Source organism: Pseudorca crassidens, chromosome 3 (genome assembly GCF_039906515.1).
Source record: "Pseudorca crassidens isolate mPseCra1 chromosome 3, mPseCra1.hap1, whole genome shotgun sequence".
NCBI lineage: Eukaryota > Metazoa > Chordata > Mammalia > Artiodactyla > Delphinidae > Pseudorca > Pseudorca crassidens.
Window position 1 is genome coordinate 111,650,398 of NC_090298.1, and position 18,470 is coordinate 111,668,867.

Consider the following 18,470-nt stretch of genomic DNA (forward strand, 5'->3'; position numbering starts at 1 on the left):
GATGCGATGGAAGGTGTCTCACGTTCCCGCCCTCCTCCGGCTACAGACCCTGCAGCCTAGATCTTGCGAGGGTCCGCCTGCGCCAGGCTCAGAGTCAATAGGCTCTGCGGGAATGCGACTTCCCGGTTAAGTTGCTGGGACCATTGACCCCTCGTCAGAATCCCGTGGCCCACGTAGCTGCCCACAGTCTCCCCTCCCCCGGCCGCAGGTTCCAGGCAGGGAACTCAGTTGAGCGAGGTGTTGGGGGTGGGATTGGGGGGTGGGGCTGGAGGATTGGAATGGGGTCTGGCGGGATATTTCCTCCCTGCCCTCTTGGCTGTGTTCGCGCCTCGGAGCCGCCACATGGCTGAGAGGCCCATCACATATGTGTAATGTATGAGTCCCTCATACAACAGGCACTCAATAAATGTGTGAGGGGTATATGCTTGCGTTAGCACTGTGTGCGGGCGACCTGGAAGGAGGGCCCAGATTGGCAGAAGGCTGCAAGATGCTTCAGAGAATGGAGTTTTGAGGAGTCCTAACTCTGCCGTCCCGGTGTTCGAGCACAGCCTCGAGCAGCCCCCGAGCTCTAGGAAGCCCCCAGTTCCAAGCCCAGGACATACTGGGCCCGGGGCACAGACTCTGCTCACACCTTGGCTCCCGTTCCAAGGCACCCACAAACTCCGTGCCTTCCGCAGCTGGCGGAGAAACCTGGGCGCAGGAAGGGACTCCCTTGTTGTAGGTGAGGAATCAAGGTCAAGAATCTCCTTTAGAGTCCCCGCATTTCAGGAGAAGTGTGATGCTTTTCAGGCTCCTCCGACGCCTCACCCAGGTTATGCCTGGGAGAGCGAGCCCTTTAAGTCTCTACCCACTGGGCACGTCCCGGCCTCTCCCGGGAGAGGAGGGGCGGGGCGATATGGCGCCGCCCATCGACAGGGCCCGCCCCCGGCGTCCCCGCCCCGCCCCCGACACTCAGCCGGCGGCGCCTTTGATGTTCGGACCCGCCAGCTCCCCGAGCTTCTCAGCCCTGCGTCCGCGCCCCGCGCCCGCAGCCCGCCCAGGCGGAGTCAGCCCGCGCTCCGCCCGCCGCGCTCCGGGCTCGGAGGTCCGGACTCCGGGCTCGCTGCCTCCCGGGCCGGCTCCGCGCCCCGCACCCCCGGCGCCCCGCGCCCCCGAGGGAGGAGCGCACCATGCCTCAGCTGGACTCGGGCGGGGGCGGCGCGGGCGGCGGCGACGACCTCGGCGCGCCCGACGAGCTGCTGGCCTTCCAGGACGAGGGCGAGGAGCAGGACGACAAGAGCCGCGACAGCGCCGCGGGCCCCGAGCGCGACCTGGCCGAGCTCAAGTCGTCGCTCGTCAATGAGTCCGAGGGCGCGGCCAGCGACGCGGGGGTCCCGGGGGCGGGCGCCGGTGCCCGCGGCGAGGCCGAGGTCGGGGCCGAGGTGAGCGCCGGCCCGCGCCCCGCTTCTCCCCCGCAGCCGGCACGCTCCGCCGGCCCCGGCGCTCGGCTCGCGCTACCCCGCCCCTCCCTCCCGCGGCCCTCGGGGGTCCGCATCCCTCAGACCCCTCCTGCCCCGGGCCCCGAGCCCCCAGCTTTCCCAGCCCTCTCAAGGCCCCTCTGGATCTCCCCGCAGGCCCTCGGGCGGGAACACACTTCGCAGAGACTTTTCCCCGACAAACTTCCAGAGTCTCTGGAAGACGGTGAGTTTCTGCCGGCCTGGCTCCCCTCCTCCCGCTAAGGCCCGGCCTCGGTGGGAGAGCGGGGCCTTTGCGGACGGGAGGGAGCCGATGGGGTGCCTCCCCCCAACTGCAGCTCGAGGAGGCGGTAAAACCGAGGAGGTGGGGGAGTGGGGGGCGGGTTTCCCGGGCGCCGCCGGGCTCGAGTCACTTCCGGTGCCCTGACCTTTATAGGAGTAAACAGACCCCCGCCATCTCCGCTTCCCCTCCTGCCCAGGTGACTGACTAATCCCCCGACTTGACGAGAAAACGTTGGCCAAGGTTCCTTGGCGGGAGGGCGGAGTGGGGGCCGAGAAAGGGAGGCCCGAACTCGGGGTCCTTCGTCGAAACTTGGCACTGCGGGCACCCCCAGCCCTTCAAGTCACGAACTTGAAGGGGACCCCTTGGCAATTCCGATTTTCTCTCTAGCGAGCAGACATCCTTCAGCCCGAGACGCCCGGGCTGGCGCTTCTGACCAGCTGTGGTTTTTCCAGGCCTGAAGACCCCGGAGTGCGCCAGCGGCATGTACAAAGACACCGTCTACTCCGCCTTCAATCTGCTCATGCACTACCCACCCCCCTCGGGAGCAGGGCAGCACCCCCAGCCGCAGCCCTCGCTGGTAAGTGGCCCCAGCAGCCCAGCCCGCCTTGTGCCTGCTACCTTCCTGATCAGGTATGTGAGGCATGGGCAAGACTAGACTTTTGCCTAGAACAAAATGGATACAGAACTCTGTTCTTGTCTCTTTCCCCATCCACACCCAGCGGGATCTGAACCAGAAGGAGAACTTTCCTGAAGTAAGGAGGGCTGCCCTAGGCACCCCACCTGCCTCCAGCGGTTGGCTTTTGTCTTCCAGCTTGCTCACGAGCAGGCGTGGGCCCTGTCCTGGTGCTAGGTGGTGCTGGGATGGAGTCGGCTTGGAGAACGGTTAAGCTGAGACCACCCACCCCTCCTGACGGTGGTGTGTGTGGTGTGCTCAGAGTTGTGAGCTTGGCTGTTAGCCTTCCCCCACTAAGCCCCAATCCTCAGTGTTCGGAGGAACGGGCAGAAAAGCTGGTCTGCTTCAGGTCTCCTGGTTGTACAGGAGAAACATGCTCTACTCGCTCTGTCCTTATTGGCATGAATGTGGCCTTACCAGAGAAACAACCCGAACACGATGTGTGGAAAGTGGGTTTTTATGAAGCTGGCTTGGTCTCAGATGCACCAGGAAGGGTTTGCAAAGGTGTTTCAAATCAGTAGTGTCAGTAAGCGGCCTGTTTAATGAATTTGCAAATTAAATTTAAGTCCCCAGTGCTTTGAGAAGATTCCATGATCATTACAAACCATGCTTTTTGCCCACTGGTGCAGATGACCTAAGGTGTGAAGAGCCTCTTCTGAATGCTGTAGAGCAGCGGTAAAGCTGCACTTACGAAAAATTCAGATTAGTGTTTCCGAGTGTGCTCAGCTGGCCGAAGTCAGGGGTGAGAGGAGAGCTTCTAGAGTTCATGTAAGGGTTTGGGGTTTTTGGTGGGTGGGTGTTGGGTGCAGATAGACCCAGGGCAGGTCAGGCCAGCAGTAGGAGGCTCACATGGCTAGTGGTGGGGGTCACTGAGAGGGCGGAGAGTGACTGCCAGGCTGTGTCAGATCAGGAGTGAGGAGGGTTGGTTCTGAAAGCTGTTTCATGCTGAAGCTGGTGGGACATGAGAAAGTAGATTGAGCCTTCTCTCCAGAAACCCAGGATGGAAAACCTGGTAGTAGGCAGCTGACTAGAAATAAGCTCCTTGCCCTTTGGACCCCCATTCCTTCATCTGTGAAGGAACATGTTGGTTGAGTGGTCTGTCTGGCTTTCTGCTCTGGGGTGGCTCCATCTGTGAGGTACTCGCTTCCTTCCAAGTCTGTGGGGCAAGGGGCTCACCTTCTGACCTTGCCACCTGACGCAGCAGCTCTCCCCAGAGACCTCTACCCTCCATGAGCTGATACTGAAGGATGCTTTGGGGGCCCCCTATAAGGTGTAAACCCTTAGATTTGGGGCCAAGTGGTGGGACCTGACCCACCACTGCCAAACCACAGGCACGTGAGCTGCTGACAGGGGGCTGGCGTCCCTGATAATCATGACTAAACAAAAGGCCTAGGACCCAAAGCAGACCTAGCAGGCAGATTCCCTCCAGCATCTTATGATTACCCAGAGGGGCAGGGAAAAGGCGGTGTTTCTGAGTTTCTTTCACAGCCTGGGCAAGTGGTAGGAGAGTGCCCAGAGTGGGAGTGCCTCGTTCTTCGTAAGGGTGTGGTGATGGGACCATTTGGTGTCCTTTAGCTTACACTGGTCAAAGTGTAGGCAGATGGATGGCTGCCTCTAGCAGTCAGGATTGTGGGGGGAGTAGGAACTAGGGCAGGCACACCATCACTCCCCTGGCCTAGATCATTCATTTTTTCAACTTTGGGCTCTTTCTCAAGGTACAGCAGATGCATTTCTATGTGTCGCACCCTCTCTTATAGGGGCAGATCCCTTTGTCCTCCTCCCCACACAGCTATAGCCTCCCGCAGCCTGGCTTATGGGAACACAGGAGGAGGGCAGGCTCTGGAGCTGACTTTCTGTGCCCTGGCATCGGCTGCTCCGTGGGGCTGGGGACAAGGACAGAGGCAAGGGCCTAAGGTAGGGAGATGCTGGGTGAGGAAGATGTACGTGAATATAAGGGAGCCTCCTTTAAGCAAATCTGATACTTACAACCAAATAGCAAATAAGAGTAGTAGTTCTTTGTGTTACTCAGAGTTGTGTGGACATATAAAATATGGTGAGGATTTAAAAAGCAAAATTAATTGACCCCATGTTTTGGGAGCACATTTATCATGTGATCCAAGGTTCATGTGTCTGGAATGAGAAAAGAAACTCTTACGATGGGTTAGGAGTCCCTTGTAGGGGACCTGAGGAAAATCACCTTTGGAAGTTTTTTTCCAAAGCTCTGCTTTCCTGAGCCCCTCTTCAGGGGACAGATGACACACTGGCCAGCCCCTCCCCGTGAGCCTTAGAACTTGGCCCCTCTTGCTCTTTGCACTTTCTGAGAGAATCCAAGTGGTCAACAGTTGTGCGGGGGAGCTCAGGGCCGAACGCTTGACCTCCCCTGACAGTGGGGAAAACCCATGCCAGGGACCTCATCTGCCCTTGTGTAAGTGGAATACCCACGCAGCTACTACGCTGGACACCTTAAAGCAGGCAGACTTGAACGTTGTCAGGAGCAATGGGCCAAATGACCACCTCACAGACAACTGCCAGGGGGGCAGAGGGATTTTTTTCCCAAAAGGTTCCTTCTTTTTGGTACTTGGTTTCTTGCAAACTCTGTTTTTGGAAGTGGAAATTAGGTCAAAGTTAATTTCATAGCTGATGTCTTTGAGGCATCTAATGTAGGCTTGCAGACAGTTACTGGCCTAGACCAGTAGCCACTATTGGTTTGTTTTGTTTGCTCCGCTCTGGGATTGAGGTGGGGAGGGGCAATGACTGGTCCTGCGCCAGACTTTGAGGGATTTCTGGGATGAGTAAGGCATCACTCCTTAGGGAAACTCAGAGTCTTAGTGCAGAACTGACAGTCTGGTGCAAATCCCTATCTCAAAAAGGATATGAGGCCATGTCACTCTTCTGACCCCTTCTATGGGCTCTGCTTGGTATCTGTGGCCTGGAAGGCTGCTGAGCCTTTTGCCATTTAGTTGAAATGCCCAGGATAGGCAAGTCCATAGAGACAGAAAGCAGAGGAGTGGTTGCCGAGGGCTGAGGGAAGAGGAGAATGGGTAGTGACTGCTCATGGGTACGGGGTTTCTTTTCTTGGGTGATGAATATGTTCTGGAATTAGTGGTGATGGTTGCACAATCTTGTGAATATATTAAAAGCCGCTGAATTGTATACTTTAAAATGGTCAATTTTAAGGTATGTGAATTACATCTCAATTTAAAAAATAAATAGCTGAGCTGAGCCTTTTGGCTCTTGCAGGGACTTGGGGCTGTTTCCCTGTGCCGTCCTGGTGTCTGGGCATGCCCAGAGACATCTGACGTGAAGGAGCCCACTTGAAGCAGTGGGCTTCTGGCCATCGGGCTCATGTTCTCTGACTCCAAGGTCTGAGGTACAGGTGAGGGGAGCGAGCCCTGGGGGAGCAGGAGGTGAGGGTATGAGCAGGACTTGAGCAGAGGAAGGAAGTGCTGCTGACGGGTGGCTAGCCGGTCCGGGGGGGCTCTGCAGAGATGCACCCACCCAACCCTCCACACCCCTCAGAGGGTGAGCAGTGGGGCCTCACGGAGGAGGGGTAGTGATGCTTGGTCACCAGCCCTGGTTGGGATGAAGCCTGTTAGGAGAGAGTTTGGCACCAGGCTGGCCACCAGACAGAGCAGAACCAGCCTTTGCCCCTGGAGTGCCCAACTGAGTGGAGGAGACAGATGAATAGACCTGAATCCCTGGCCAGAGGAGTACTGTCACAAAAGGTCCTGCTGGCGTGTCCTGGGAAGACCTGGCCCCTGCCTAGGCTGTGAGGAGGGTCTGCTGAGCAGCTTCTTGAAGGAGTAGAGTTGTCTGCCAGATGAAGACAAATAGGGGGCTGGCAGGCATCTGGGCTCCCTCCAGACATCCCAAATCTTCCACGTCTCTACTTCATTCGCTGCCTCCAAGCCCCAACCATCACCATCCCTCCCCCAGGAAGGCAGCCTCCACTAGGGTCCCTGCAGGACCTGGGTCCCTCCCCACAACCCTACCCTAACCCTCAATCCAGGATCCACAGAGCAGCCAAACATAAGTCAGATCCCACCTCTCGCCTGTTGAAGCCCTGTAGAGGCTCCCATTGCTCTTGAAGTAAAATCTAAGCCACTCACCACGGCCTGAAGGCCTGGGTGGCCAGCCCCTGCTGACCGCCCCTCCTCGTCTGCACCATACTCTTCCTTTCTCCCTAAAAAGCAGCCACCTCAGTGGCCTGATAGGTTTTACAACCACCAAGTTCTTTCCATCTCAAGACCTTTGCGTTCGTTCCCGCAGTTCGGCATTCTCTTCTCTAGCTCTTCACCTAGCTGCCACTTCTCATTCCTCACTCAGGGCTTATTCAGATGTCACCTCCTCAGAGAGACTTGCTCTGACCATCCAAGTGGGGCCTTCCGTCATCCCCCACCGGGCCTCGGCTGCCTTGCCCACCCCAGCAGCTCTTCAGGCCAAGGTGGTTGGCACTGGTTTATGATGCACTTGCCATGCTTAGTCCAGAGACAGCCCATGTGTCAGAAGTATGTCTGAGCCTTAGTTTCCTCATCTGCACAATGGGAGTGGCAAGCCCTCCTCCCAGAGTTGGACTGAGGACTGGAGGCAGCAGTACCAGGGACGTGCCCAGGAAGGTGCCAGCGTGGCCTGGGCTTGGGGGTCGGGGTTTGGCCACAATTGATCCCTCTCCCTTGCTGTCCTGGCTTCTCTGGGACCAGGGGTGGCTCAGTGGTAGGCTCCATGTGCACTTCTGTCTGGAGGACTATATCTCCACTTTGGGCCACGGGGTTTGGGGGTTTGAACCCTGGGGACCAGCCCTCAGGTGTACAGGCCCCCTCCTCAATGCCTGCCTCACCCAGGCATTCTTGGGAGGAAAAGTGTTATTCCTGGGGCCAGACTGGGAGCCATAGCCACTCATTCCATCCTGAGAATCCTCTCCCACCGCCCAGAGATTTTGCGGAAAGAGGCTCCCCTTCCCCAGCCATATAGAAGCCCTTTACACAAGATGTTAGGGGCTTAAGCTATTTTGTAAGAAAAAAAGGGAAAAGACCTTCATGGCCATTAGCCTCTGAGCCACTCCCAGAGCTTTTCTCACATGGTGCCCCGTGTGCAACACCCCTGTGTCTTGCTCCGACGCTTCCCTGGTGTGCAGGCCCCCAGGCAGTGCCCATGCACAGCTTCTTTGCTTGTTTTCCCTCATGTTTATTATTCATCTCTCCCTCGTGTGGCTTCTAGTTTGCTCGCAGCTTGCCTTCTTTACCAGCGGGAATGATGCTCTATACAAATCACTCCTTGGTTTCCGTTTTGATTATTTTCCTGGAGCATAATGTTCAAAGAGAATTATGGGTTCAAGAGGTAGGAAGAATCAAGGCCCCAGTTCACTGAGGGTTCCTTGCGGTGCCCAAGCATAGCTGACGTGGAGTTTCCCCTTTTTTGTTGTTCATTTTATAGGTTCGTGGTGGGCAGTGAGACTTAAAAGTAACTTTGACTTGCATTCCTTCCTGACTTGGAAGGCTGTGTGGTATTTGGAAAATCTGCAGCAACCCCCTCACCGCCAGCTGCTCCCAAGGTGAAACTTCGTTTTCGGGGCTTCCCTGATGCATTTCAGGGCCAGGAAAGCACCCTGAAGGAGGCCTATCCTGCAGACCCCTGCCCCACCCTGTCACCAGGGGCTGCTGTTTTAGGGCTGCCATCCACTCCTCCAGCTTAGCAGGGTGGAGAGGCTGACAGAGAGCCCGGAGTTGGTCACCAGGACCCAGGTATTCTCCCCCGGCCCCAGCAGGGTTTCAACGAGCCAGCTTCCATAGCCCGCAAACAGGGATATCCATACCAGTTCTGCCTACTTCCCCAAGTGCTCCAAGACTTAGGCGTGAGTGGAGTTGAAAAGGGGGGGCCTTGGTGGTCCCCTCTCATGGCCAGTTGGCAGACCATGCCCTCCTGGGTCTCCTAAGATCACACCCAACCCCCGTTCCTGCATGAAGGGAGGTTTAGCGGAGCTGCAAGAATGGGCTGCAGGGGCACTGGTTTCAAGTCGCATAACTGCTGAGGTCAGGCTGGATCAGGGTGGGCACAGAGCCACATGGAGGGGATGAGGGGAGCTGCAGCCTCCCTCTGAGCCTCCTCGGGCAGCTGCGGTTCCGAAGCCATACAGTCACACTCCCTCATACCTTGTGACTGGCTGCTTCCTGCCACTGTGTACAAACAAGACTCTGTTGGAGGAAACAGGTGTTTTATCAGGTCACAGGGCTCCCCCTCCCCGAACGGTACAGTGCACAGATCCTTGGGTAACAGCCCTCCTCTGCAGGTGGGGACAGTAAGGCCAGGTCAGGGAAGGGACTTATCCAAGGCCCCTTAGAGGAGTGAAGGGGGAAGGCCTGAGTCGGGAAGCTCCGCCCTCAAATACCATATCTTCCACTCCTTGGCTGGGTGGCCTTGGGTAAGTTAACTCCTGTGGGCCTTAGCTTTCTCATCTAAACATGAGGATAGCGAAGGTTCCTACCTCCTTGGGTTACTGTGGAGTGGAGCGAGATAGTGGATGTGGAGTTCCCGGCACATAGTAGGTGCTTCCTGAGTGGAAGCCACTGTGGGAGGGATTGTTAACACTGTGTGGGAATGGCCCTTGTAAAGGACGCCGGTCCAGTAGGTGCAGTGCTCCTGAAGGTGCGGCTGGACTGAAGCCCCTGATGCTCTCCGTCCTCAGCTCAGCAGCCAGTTCCCCTGGGGCAGAGCAAAGAGGACAGCTGTCCGGCCCAGCCAGCCCTCGGGCCCTCAGCTGGTCGACGACATAGTGCCAGCTGTACCTAGAATCCTGATCCAGACTCTTAACCGGTATTTACTGAGCCCCACTTGGCCTTGGCTCAGCTCAGAGGGGACGGCTGCCTCTGCCCCACCCCGCAGAGCTCAGCTCTGGCAAGGCAAAGAGACTCTCCTTGGGGCTCAGAGTCGGCCGTGTTGGATAAAGGGCACTGAGGAGGGAGGGAGGCCAGTGGGGGCAGCCAGGAAGGCTTCCTGACAGGGGAGAGTTCTGGCTGGCCCAGAACCTGCGAAGGTGAGAGTGGGAGAATGCTCGAGGTCGGGGGCACAGCTCAAGCAGAGGAGGAGAGGCAGAAATTAGTATGTTCTTGGTCATTGGAAGAGCCACCCGAAGCCCAGGGTCTGTGAGGCTGGAGAAGGGCCAGCACTGAAGGCCCAGCACGTGACCTTAATACCCGGGGGTGCTGGTTCCAGAGCCCAGGAGTGGCTGGTGGGTACCTGCAGTGTGTTGGCAGCATGAAGGGCAGTGTGGTGCCCACGGGAGATGGTTTGAGTTGAACATAGAGGGTGAGGCGGGCAGAGCCGGCAGCTGGGGCAGGTGGATGCTGGGATGCAAGGGAGGGGGTGGGCTTTGGGCAGGGCAGACCCGAGCGGACTGGCACATGCAAGGCAGGAGTGCCTCAGAGGTGGAAGTTTTGTGTTGTTTCTTTTGACTCTCAGTCTCACTCCAGGGTCATGAGTCCAGGGTCTTGTCCGCTGTTTCCTGAGGGGAGCTGAACCCCAGAGGTCAGGGTGTGCAGCCCATTGGTGCTTTAGCCAGGGTGTGGAGAACACGTCTCCTCAGCACTGTCTCTAGCAGGACTCCAAGGCCCCAGGAGTCAATGGAGGGTCTCTGAGACCCCAGGACATTGTTAGCTTCTTCCTTCAGGCAGTTTGCTGTCTCAGCTCGCAGACCTTTGATGCTTGGGGTTTGGACGTGGGTGCCGCCTCCCTCCCTTAAAGAGGTGTGGCCCACATCAGCCTTGGCATGTGTAGTCTCTGAGCTGCAGCCCGGGAGGGTTTGTCCTGGTCAGAGGGTTTGGCCCCTTCTGGTCCTGCAGAACATGGGGCTCCCGTTGGCTCAGTCCCCTGGTGGGTAGAGGGACTGTCCCCTGCTGGATAGGGTCCCTGGCCCAAGGTAGTAGTTTGGTGAGTTTGGCCCTCTCTTGTGGGGAGGCAGCCATGTAGCCTGTCCCACCCATGGAGCCTGCCTGCCTGCCTGCCTGGGCTGTGCTAGCAGATATGGCTTTAGAGCCCAGAGGGAGATGGTGACACACAGCCTTCATGTCACAGCCAGCTCCACAGCCAAAGCTCCTTGGAGATCAGAGGAAGCAGATGCTTTGCCAACCCCTTTACCCCTCCCGTTAAAACAACCATCTCTCTCTCTCTCTCTCCACGAACCGGAGAGGTGTCTGGGCTCCACACTCTCTGCTTTCAGCTGATGGCGAGTGTGCGGCTGGGGCTGCAGGCGTGGATGGGCAGGCCCCAGGGAACAGTGCGTTCTGGGGGTGCATGGTTACAGCTGCCCCAGCCCACCGTGTCTGGGTGGCCTAGCCAGGGCTGGCCGGTCACCCCTCCCAGGAAGCCCAATTTGCCCATGAGGGGAGGGGGCTATGATGGGTAAGGAAGCCAGGGACCAAGGCCACCTCCTCCCCTGGGTGTGTGACCTCAAGCAAATCTGTTAACCTCTCTGGGTCTCAATTTCCTTCTGTAAACGGGGGTGGGGAGCTCCGGACATGAGGATTTCTGAAGTTCAGACGAGGGTCAGCTGGGGAGGCCTGCTGCTCGGGTGGGCCTCAGGGGGTCTTTGGTGGGTATTGCAAGGACTGCTCCAGGCCTGGTCTCCCTGTCAGGCAAGAAGGAATTGTAGGGAGGGAGAGACAGGTGACAGAAGTCCAGTTGAGGGTATTCTGACTAACTCTGACCTGGCTCTGGTGGCAGGAGGCCCAGCCTCCCGGTCCGCTGGGCCGCCATCTGAAACGCATTACCAATGCTTTGTAAACTGCACATCATTCGGCCACATGAAAGCCTGGGATCTAAAAATAGCCATTCCCAGAGGACACCCCGCATTGGCGGGGCTCAGCTGACCTCTGCACGCACACCCACCACTAGGCCACCTCCCTTGCCAGGGGGCCCCCGACTGGCAGGGCCACACCCACCCACCCTCCCAGTGTGGGCAGCCACTGCCGGAGGCCACTTTATCTGGGCACAGATCTCGTCCAGCTGCTCAAAGCTGCAGGCCTCAAGGCCTTAACTAGGGCAGAATGTCTGGAGGAGGCAGCTGAGAGCATGTCAGTGGCCGCAGGACCCCTTCCCCAGACCATAGTTGCCTGGCATGTCTGTGGGAAGCCAGTGGAACCATCTTACAGATGAGGACACTGGGGCCCTGTGGAGGGGAAGCACAGGAAGGGGGACTTGGCCACTGTCAGATGGTAGACAGGAGGGCCGCTGGTGGATGTGCTGGTATGAGAAGGGCAGGGTCCTGCCCTGGACCCCGTGGTGTCGGTGGAGTCTGCCCCAGCACGAAGGCAAGGCAGCTGTGGGTCTCCAGGCTGCTACGGTTGACTCTTTGCCCTACTTTCTGCAGGCTCCTTTTCCCTATAGTCTCTATGACCAACTGCAAAACCACTCTTTTCCCTAAAAATAAACATGCTTATGGGATTGGGGGAAGCTTTGTAGCTATCAAAGGAAATAATAGGGTGTTTAAGAAAATTACATTGCGTTTTAAATAACCAGCATGAAAGTCATTAAGTTTGAAGTTTCATTCAAATCAGATGGCTCTGTGGTTGGCCCGGTGGCCAGGCAGGCAGGGGGTGGGTGGGCACTTAGGGACGCTGAGAAGCAGCCTGTGGAGAGCTCTGCAGCAGCGGCAGTGAGGTCTCTGCGGCTATAGCCAGGGTCCAGGCGGGGCGGCCCCAAGTGTGCGCCGGGCTGCAGCAGCCGCCCCAGAGCTTGCCGACAGGCTTTGAAGCAGGCTACAGCCTGGGAGCCCCCCAGCTGTGGTGGGCAACCCCATGGGTGGGGCTGGGGGGTGAACACAGACCAAAGGGTGTGGGGCCAGATGAAGCTGGGATTGCAGAGGCCACAAGCGTTGATGGCCGTGTTGAGGTGGGGTTTAAGGGATGGTGGTTGGGATCAAAAGGGCTGGAGAGGATCTACAGGGCCAAGGCCACATCTGTCTTCTTCACTGCTAGAATCTTAGCGGCCAGCATAGCGCATGACCCATAGTAGGTGCTCATAAACTGTTGCAAGAATAACAACAGCCACAGTAATAGTGCATGTGTCAAGAACTTCCCAAGTGCCAGACCTGTGCTGGGGACTTAATCCTAATAGCAAGATCCTTACAAGAAGCCAAGAAAGTAGATACTATTATCGCTCTCATTTTACAGATGGGGAAACTGAGGCTCAGAGAGGTTAAGAACTTGCTAGTACCTGTCAGAGTCAGGACTTGGACTCAGGTCTGTTTTACCCCAAAGCCCAGGCTCTGCTCTGTCCCTTTGGTCTCGATTGTGTGGAGCTCATTGGGAGCATTGCAGGCTGCAAAGCTGAACCCACTCCTGTTGAGTTTATGAGCTGAATTCCTCTGGCCTCAAGGAAAGACTTGGCCCTTACTGCCCCTCCTGGGCGTGACCTCAGAGCTCTGGACCTGGGTCAGGGCTGGACCACATGCTATCGGGGGCCAAAAGGGTTGTTTCTTGGTTAAAAGCAGGACCTCAGGGCTTTCAGAATAAATATTACCTGGAAAAGTGTTTATAAATGACATTTAAGATGACATCAGGTTTGGGAATTCCCTGGTGGTGCAGTGGTTAGGACTCTGCGATCTCACTGCCGAGGGCATGGGTTCAATCCCTGGTTGGGGAACTAAGATCCCGCGAGCCTCCCAGCGCAGCCAAAAATTAAGTTAAATTTTTAAAAAAAGATTACATCAGGTTTGATGCATGATGCAAGGACAGTTAAGAACTGTGTATAGGTTGATTCCTCCTTCCTAACTTTGGTCCTGGTCCTGGCTTAGCTTGGAGCTCACTGTTGGACTTCTCTGGCCCAGGTGCCCTCCTCTGTGTGGTCCAGGGATGGGCTAGAGGGTGTCCTAGGCTCGGAGACAATGGGAATGGCTGGACTGAGGAATCTGAGGGCATCCCTGCACATGGGTGTCCCCTCCCCAAACCCCTTGGAAACCAGATCCACCTCCCAACCCTGCTGCGGCATTTTGAGGGTTTCTTCTTCTACCACTGCCCTCCTCTGCTCCTCCCGTGCCACCCCCCACGCCTTCCCCCGCCCCTGCCCTGGCTCTGGTCACTGAGGGCTAGTCAGGAGCTCAGGAGTCTGGCCCAACAGCAATCTGGCCGTAGTCCAAAGGAAATCGAGGGCCAGCAGCCCTGGCCTGGCACAAAAGCCGGCTTTCCTGAAAAGCCTTGGTCTAGGAACATGCTCGCCTTTGTCTTTTGTTTTCTTCTTCGTTAATTTTAAAAAATATTAGCACACACAAATATTACTTCATTTAATCTCTATGAGATATGGATATTGTACAGATGGGGAACCTGAAGCACAGAGAGACACACTTTGCAAGTGCTGGAGGAGAGATGTGAATTCAGGCATCTACCTCTGTGTTCCCTGCCCTTACCACCTGCTACCTTGCCTCTCAGACAACATATCTATCCACTCATTTTTGAAAAGTTGGGTTTTATAGCTACAGCTGGGTCGCCTTGGCTCCCCCATCCCATCCATCCCCACTCCTCACCCCCGCCAGGAATTTAGTGTTTCACCCTCTTCCTGTATTTTTATAGTGTTAGACCCAGGTGTGTATCTGTAAAAGCTGTTTGGTGTGGTTTTTGGAACCCCCTAACTCAACCTCATTAGAGGGCTCCACCCCAAGAGGGCCCCTGTGACAGTTGCAGCAGCCCTGCCCTCCTCCGTCTGCTTACACTTGGCGTGAGGGGCTTGGGTGGGAGCATCCTGGGGCCTGAAGCCTCCAGCAACTCGTTTCCACTCCTTGCCTTGTTCACTTGGGATAAACGGCTGGACTGAGTCCAGGCAGAGCCCCAAGGGCCTTCCTTAACTGGCAGTAGCTGCAAGGGTTAGACCCAAGTGAGCTTCCTGACTGTGGCCCCAGAGCAGAACTGTCCTCTGGGCTGGTACAGGCAGCTGAACAGACCAGGTAACTCAGAGACCCCCATCTTATCTTTGCTCCTCAGAAGCTGGCTGGAATTAATCGGGGCAGGAATGCAGTGCCAAGGCTGGGGATGAGATCTCCAAGTCTCCTCTGCCTCCCACCCTTGAGCCGTCGCTGACCATCAGCCTCCGCCTCTCTGGGCCCTGCGCCAGGCCGCCCTAGCTCTCGCTCCTAGGCAGCACACTAACTCTTCTGCGGTGGCCATCCACCCCGCATGCACGTGGACTGGGAAGAGGCCAGACCTGGTGGGAAGAATGACTTCTCACGGTTCCTTTAGTCATTTACGACTGAGGACCCACATCACCTCCTATGAGGGCAGGGTGTTGCTGGCAAAATCCAGCGGGTCCCGGGTAGGTGGAGGTCTTAGTGAGGAGACCCAGTGTAGGGGGGAGAACCTGGCAACCACTCGGCTCCTGCGCCTCACACGTGTGGTCTCCATTGCTGTGCGCTACCAGCTGGCCTGGGAGGCCTCTCACCGAGTGGTAAAGATCTCTGGCCAGGAACCCCAAAGGGCTGGATTCAAATCCCGATCTGTCTCATTACTTGCTCTGAGACCTTGGGCAAGTCATTTAACCTCTCCCGGCTACCCTTTCCTCATCCGCACAATCTGTACACACGTCACAAAGTGGCTGGGAAGACTGGTGGGATTCGGGGGGCGGGGGGCGAACCCTGCAGGGTGCTAGGCACACAGGAGGCGGCCACTGGTGGCGGCTGCCGTGTCTAAATCTGCACCTCCACTGCTTTCTTCATGCCTTTTCTACAAAGCGTTTTTGTTTTGCTCCCAAGGGAACAAAACCTCTGAACTCCTCAAATGCCTTCTTCCCAGAGCCTGGCTTTCCCTACTGCCAAAGACAGCCTGAGCCGAGGTTGTGCCCTGGCCTCTGCCTCAGGCACATGGGCTCCCGGAGGGCTGGGCCTTGAGGAGCTGGGAGGGCGACTGCCTGGACAGGGGATGCCCAGCCCCCAGGCTGCTGCAGAGTCCCCAGACAGTGTGTCGGTAGCATCAACTAGCAGCTCGGCTGCAGCAGCTCCCGGAAGCTTATATTTTCCTCTGAAAACATCCTGTCCTGAGGGGCGTTTACCTCAGAGAGGAAGAAGGAAAACAAAAGTAAACGAATGCATAGAAACCGCTGGAGGCTGTGGGCCAGGCCACTCAGCTAAGTGAGGTTCCGCTAGCTCCGGGGGTGCCTCGGGGCCAGGCTGGGTCTAGAGCAGGCCTGTGGTTTGCCAAGCCTGTAGGCAGGGACTCAAGTCCTTGCCTCTGCTGTGGCAGGACCCCCTATCTGATGTCAAGGCCAGGCAGCTGGTGGACTGGCCACGTGGACCTGGGAGGGCTCTGTGCATCCCTGGCCACAGTCCTGTGCTGGCAGGCGGGACTAAAGCCTCCTGGTCCGCAAGGGTGTAGCCCAGCCATACCCTAGCCCTCCAGCTCAGCTGGCCACACGGCCGCGGCTCCATGCTCTGCGGTGGGCGTCTAGCACAAGGCGTCCAGCACGCTGTGGGCGGGGTGCTTGAGGGCCGTCCTCTGGAGAGCACCATGTCCTGGGCAGCGGGGGCTGGCAATAAAAGGGCATGAGCCCAGCCAGGGGATATCTGCAGATGTGGGGTCTGGGGAGCCTGCACATCACGGCTTGGCTGATATGCAGGCGAACCTCCTTTGGAGGACCTGCTTCCTTCTGGGAAGTTCATTCTCGTGGTCCCAGGCCGTGGGGCAGCTTCCCACTCAGAAACTGGCCAGACTCCTTGGTGCTTAAGCACCGTGGGTGCTGGACAGTGGATCCCCAGCTCCAGACCTAGAGGACTGGGGGAGCTGTGTGTGGTGGGCACTAGTGGGCCCTGGAGCTGGGAGAGGAGTCCAGAGGAACTGATCAAGGCCAGAGCAGAAGTTGAGTGGCAGACCCTGGATGGAGCGTGGCCTGGTTTCTGGCAATGCAGGGAAGAGAAGTGAGAACTGGAGAGGACCTTTTGAGCAGGGCCACTGTGTGGGGTTATGCAGGGAATCCGGGCCAAGGAGCTGAAATCTAGCCTGCACTATGCTCCACAAGCCACGTGCCCTGGTGTGGGCCTGGCTGTCTCTCCAGAGGAAAGGGTACTTTTTCTAGTTAGCACAAAGGCACCATATGAACTAGTGGTAGCCCTGGCTTTGACTGTCTGGTGAATTCTGACTCCCAAGGTGTTACAGGAAGGAGGAGATGGGGTAGAAGGAGGCACAGGGTCTCAGTTGCCAGGCAGGATGTCCCTGACTCCCAGCAGTGGCCCCAGTTCCTCCCAGCCTCCTGTGTGCTGCTGTGACCATGCCCAGCCCCAGCCAGGGTGCTTTGTCCAGTGCTGCCACATGCTCCCTAAACACTGGCTCACACTGGGCCCTACCTACACGTACTGCTAGAGACCTAACTTGAGAGCCCAACAAGTGGTGGGAGAGCTCTCCAGGCAGAGGCAACAGCATGGCCCTTGAAGCCAAAGTGGCTGGAGCACAGAGGGAGAGGAGGTGAGAGATGAGAATGTGGCTGTCTGGTGTTGCCTGAAGACCCTGAGAGACCTTAAAGGGGTCCCCAGCACTGACTTGCAATTTTCTCAGCGTCACTGAGCCTCACGACCCTCATGAGTAAAACAGGAAGGATAATGCCTGCCTCAAATCAGTTGTCACATGTGGCATTTACAATACTGAATTTCACATCTGTGCACTTGGCAGAGAGAACAATAACTATCAATAGCCCACCCTTCTGTCTAGTTCGAGGTGTGGATCTGCCCTCCTTCTGTGGACTCATCCCAGGGGCCGTTCCGCAGCTCCAGAGCGGGCATCAGGAATAACCCCCCCCCCCTTCTAGGAGCCAAGAGACTGAAGTCAGGTCCATGGTTGGATGAGTGGGTAGGCATGCACGGGTTCTGGGGCATCAGGTATTCTAGAGGCCTTCATTCAGCAAGTCTTAATGAACATGCCAAGCACAGACCCTGGAGAGGCAGAGATGACTAACAAGCCGATTCTGCCCTCCAGGACCCCTAGGCCAACAACCCCTGCAGCAAGTGGGCAGCTCTGCCTGCTGGGCTGGTGGAACCCCACCCAGGTCACAGTCCTAAGGAAGTGGCCCTTAGACTGAGGTCAGGATGAGAAGGAATCAGTATGGCAAAGAGTAGGAGGAAGTGTGGAAAGCTGGGAGGGGAGGGTGTAAGGGGTGGATAAAGGTGCAGAGGCGAAGAGCTGGACACCTGGGTAAGAGAGAGGCAGGCCTGCGTGGTTGGGTATGGCTGGGGTGTGGCTGTGCGAGAGTGAGTCGGGGAGATGTGGGCTGGGGACCTGGGGTCATGTCCCAACTACTGCCATCAGGCAAGCTCCCTGTGCCGACAGCCCTGGCAGGCAAGCAGGCATGGGGTATAGCTAGAACCCCAATCCCAGGGTCCCAGAACTTACTGGAGCATCTTTAGGGTCAGGGGAGCACTGGCTTAGGTGACTCTGACCAACTAGGCTGAAGAAGGGAGAGACTGAGTTTAGGACTGGGACTCCTTCCCCTGTTCCCCCTTGTTCTGTCCTTGATAACCGTAGGGCCTTTGCAGTACAGTTGGTGGAATCTCAGCTCTGCCACTTACAAGCTGTGTGACCTTGGGCAAGCTATGTAATGTCTCCATCTCAGTTTCCTCGTTTATTAAATGGGGATAATAATTGTACCTATTTCATAGGTTTTAGGAGTACATGAGTTAAACTCTATAAGGTGCTCAGAATTATGCCTCGCACAGGGTATAAACCATCAGCTGTCATTAGCAGATGCTGATCTCCTGGCCTGAAACATTCTTCTGCCTGATACATTGTAGGAGCTTAGTAAATACATCCTGACTGACTGTGTCTGCTGATAGTGGTCAACTGCGAATTCTGGTGCAGTGTGTGTATGTGTGTGTTGCGGGGTGGTGCTCCTCCTGGCACAGTCCCTGCCAAGGGGAGGCCTTCTTGGGAGGGCCTTGTCAGCCTCACAGGCTTCCACCCTCCAGGCTTGAGACCAGAGGAAGCAGAAGCTTTCTTCACTGAGAAAGTGTTGTGCGGCTTCTTAAGCGTTTGGGGGTTTTCAGAGTCAACCGTTAGAGGCGAGGGAGCTTCTCTGCTGGCAGTGGCAAGGGCTCTCAGGG

General features: G+C 56.9%; 1 protein-coding gene across 4 annotated transcripts in view; it reads left to right on the forward strand.

Annotated features, from left to right (window-relative positions):
- The first annotated feature begins 1,062 nt into the window (after positions 1-1,062).
- TCF7 (transcription factor 7) overlaps positions 1,063-18,470 on the forward strand; it is a 32,539-nt gene continuing 15,131 nt past the window's right edge. For 3 of the 4 annotated variants that reach the window (XM_067731752.1, XM_067731751.1, XM_067731754.1), the window contains exons 1-3: positions 1,063-1,421; positions 1,614-1,680; positions 2,190-2,314. In XM_067731752.1, the coding sequence (XP_067587853.1) occupies positions 1,170-1,421; positions 1,614-1,680; positions 2,190-2,314 (444 nt within the window). In that variant the 5' untranslated portion in view covers positions 1,063-1,169. The remainder of the gene's footprint in view (positions 1,422-1,613; positions 1,681-2,189; positions 2,315-18,470) is intronic. The other variant, XM_067731753.1, reaches the window with a different exon arrangement.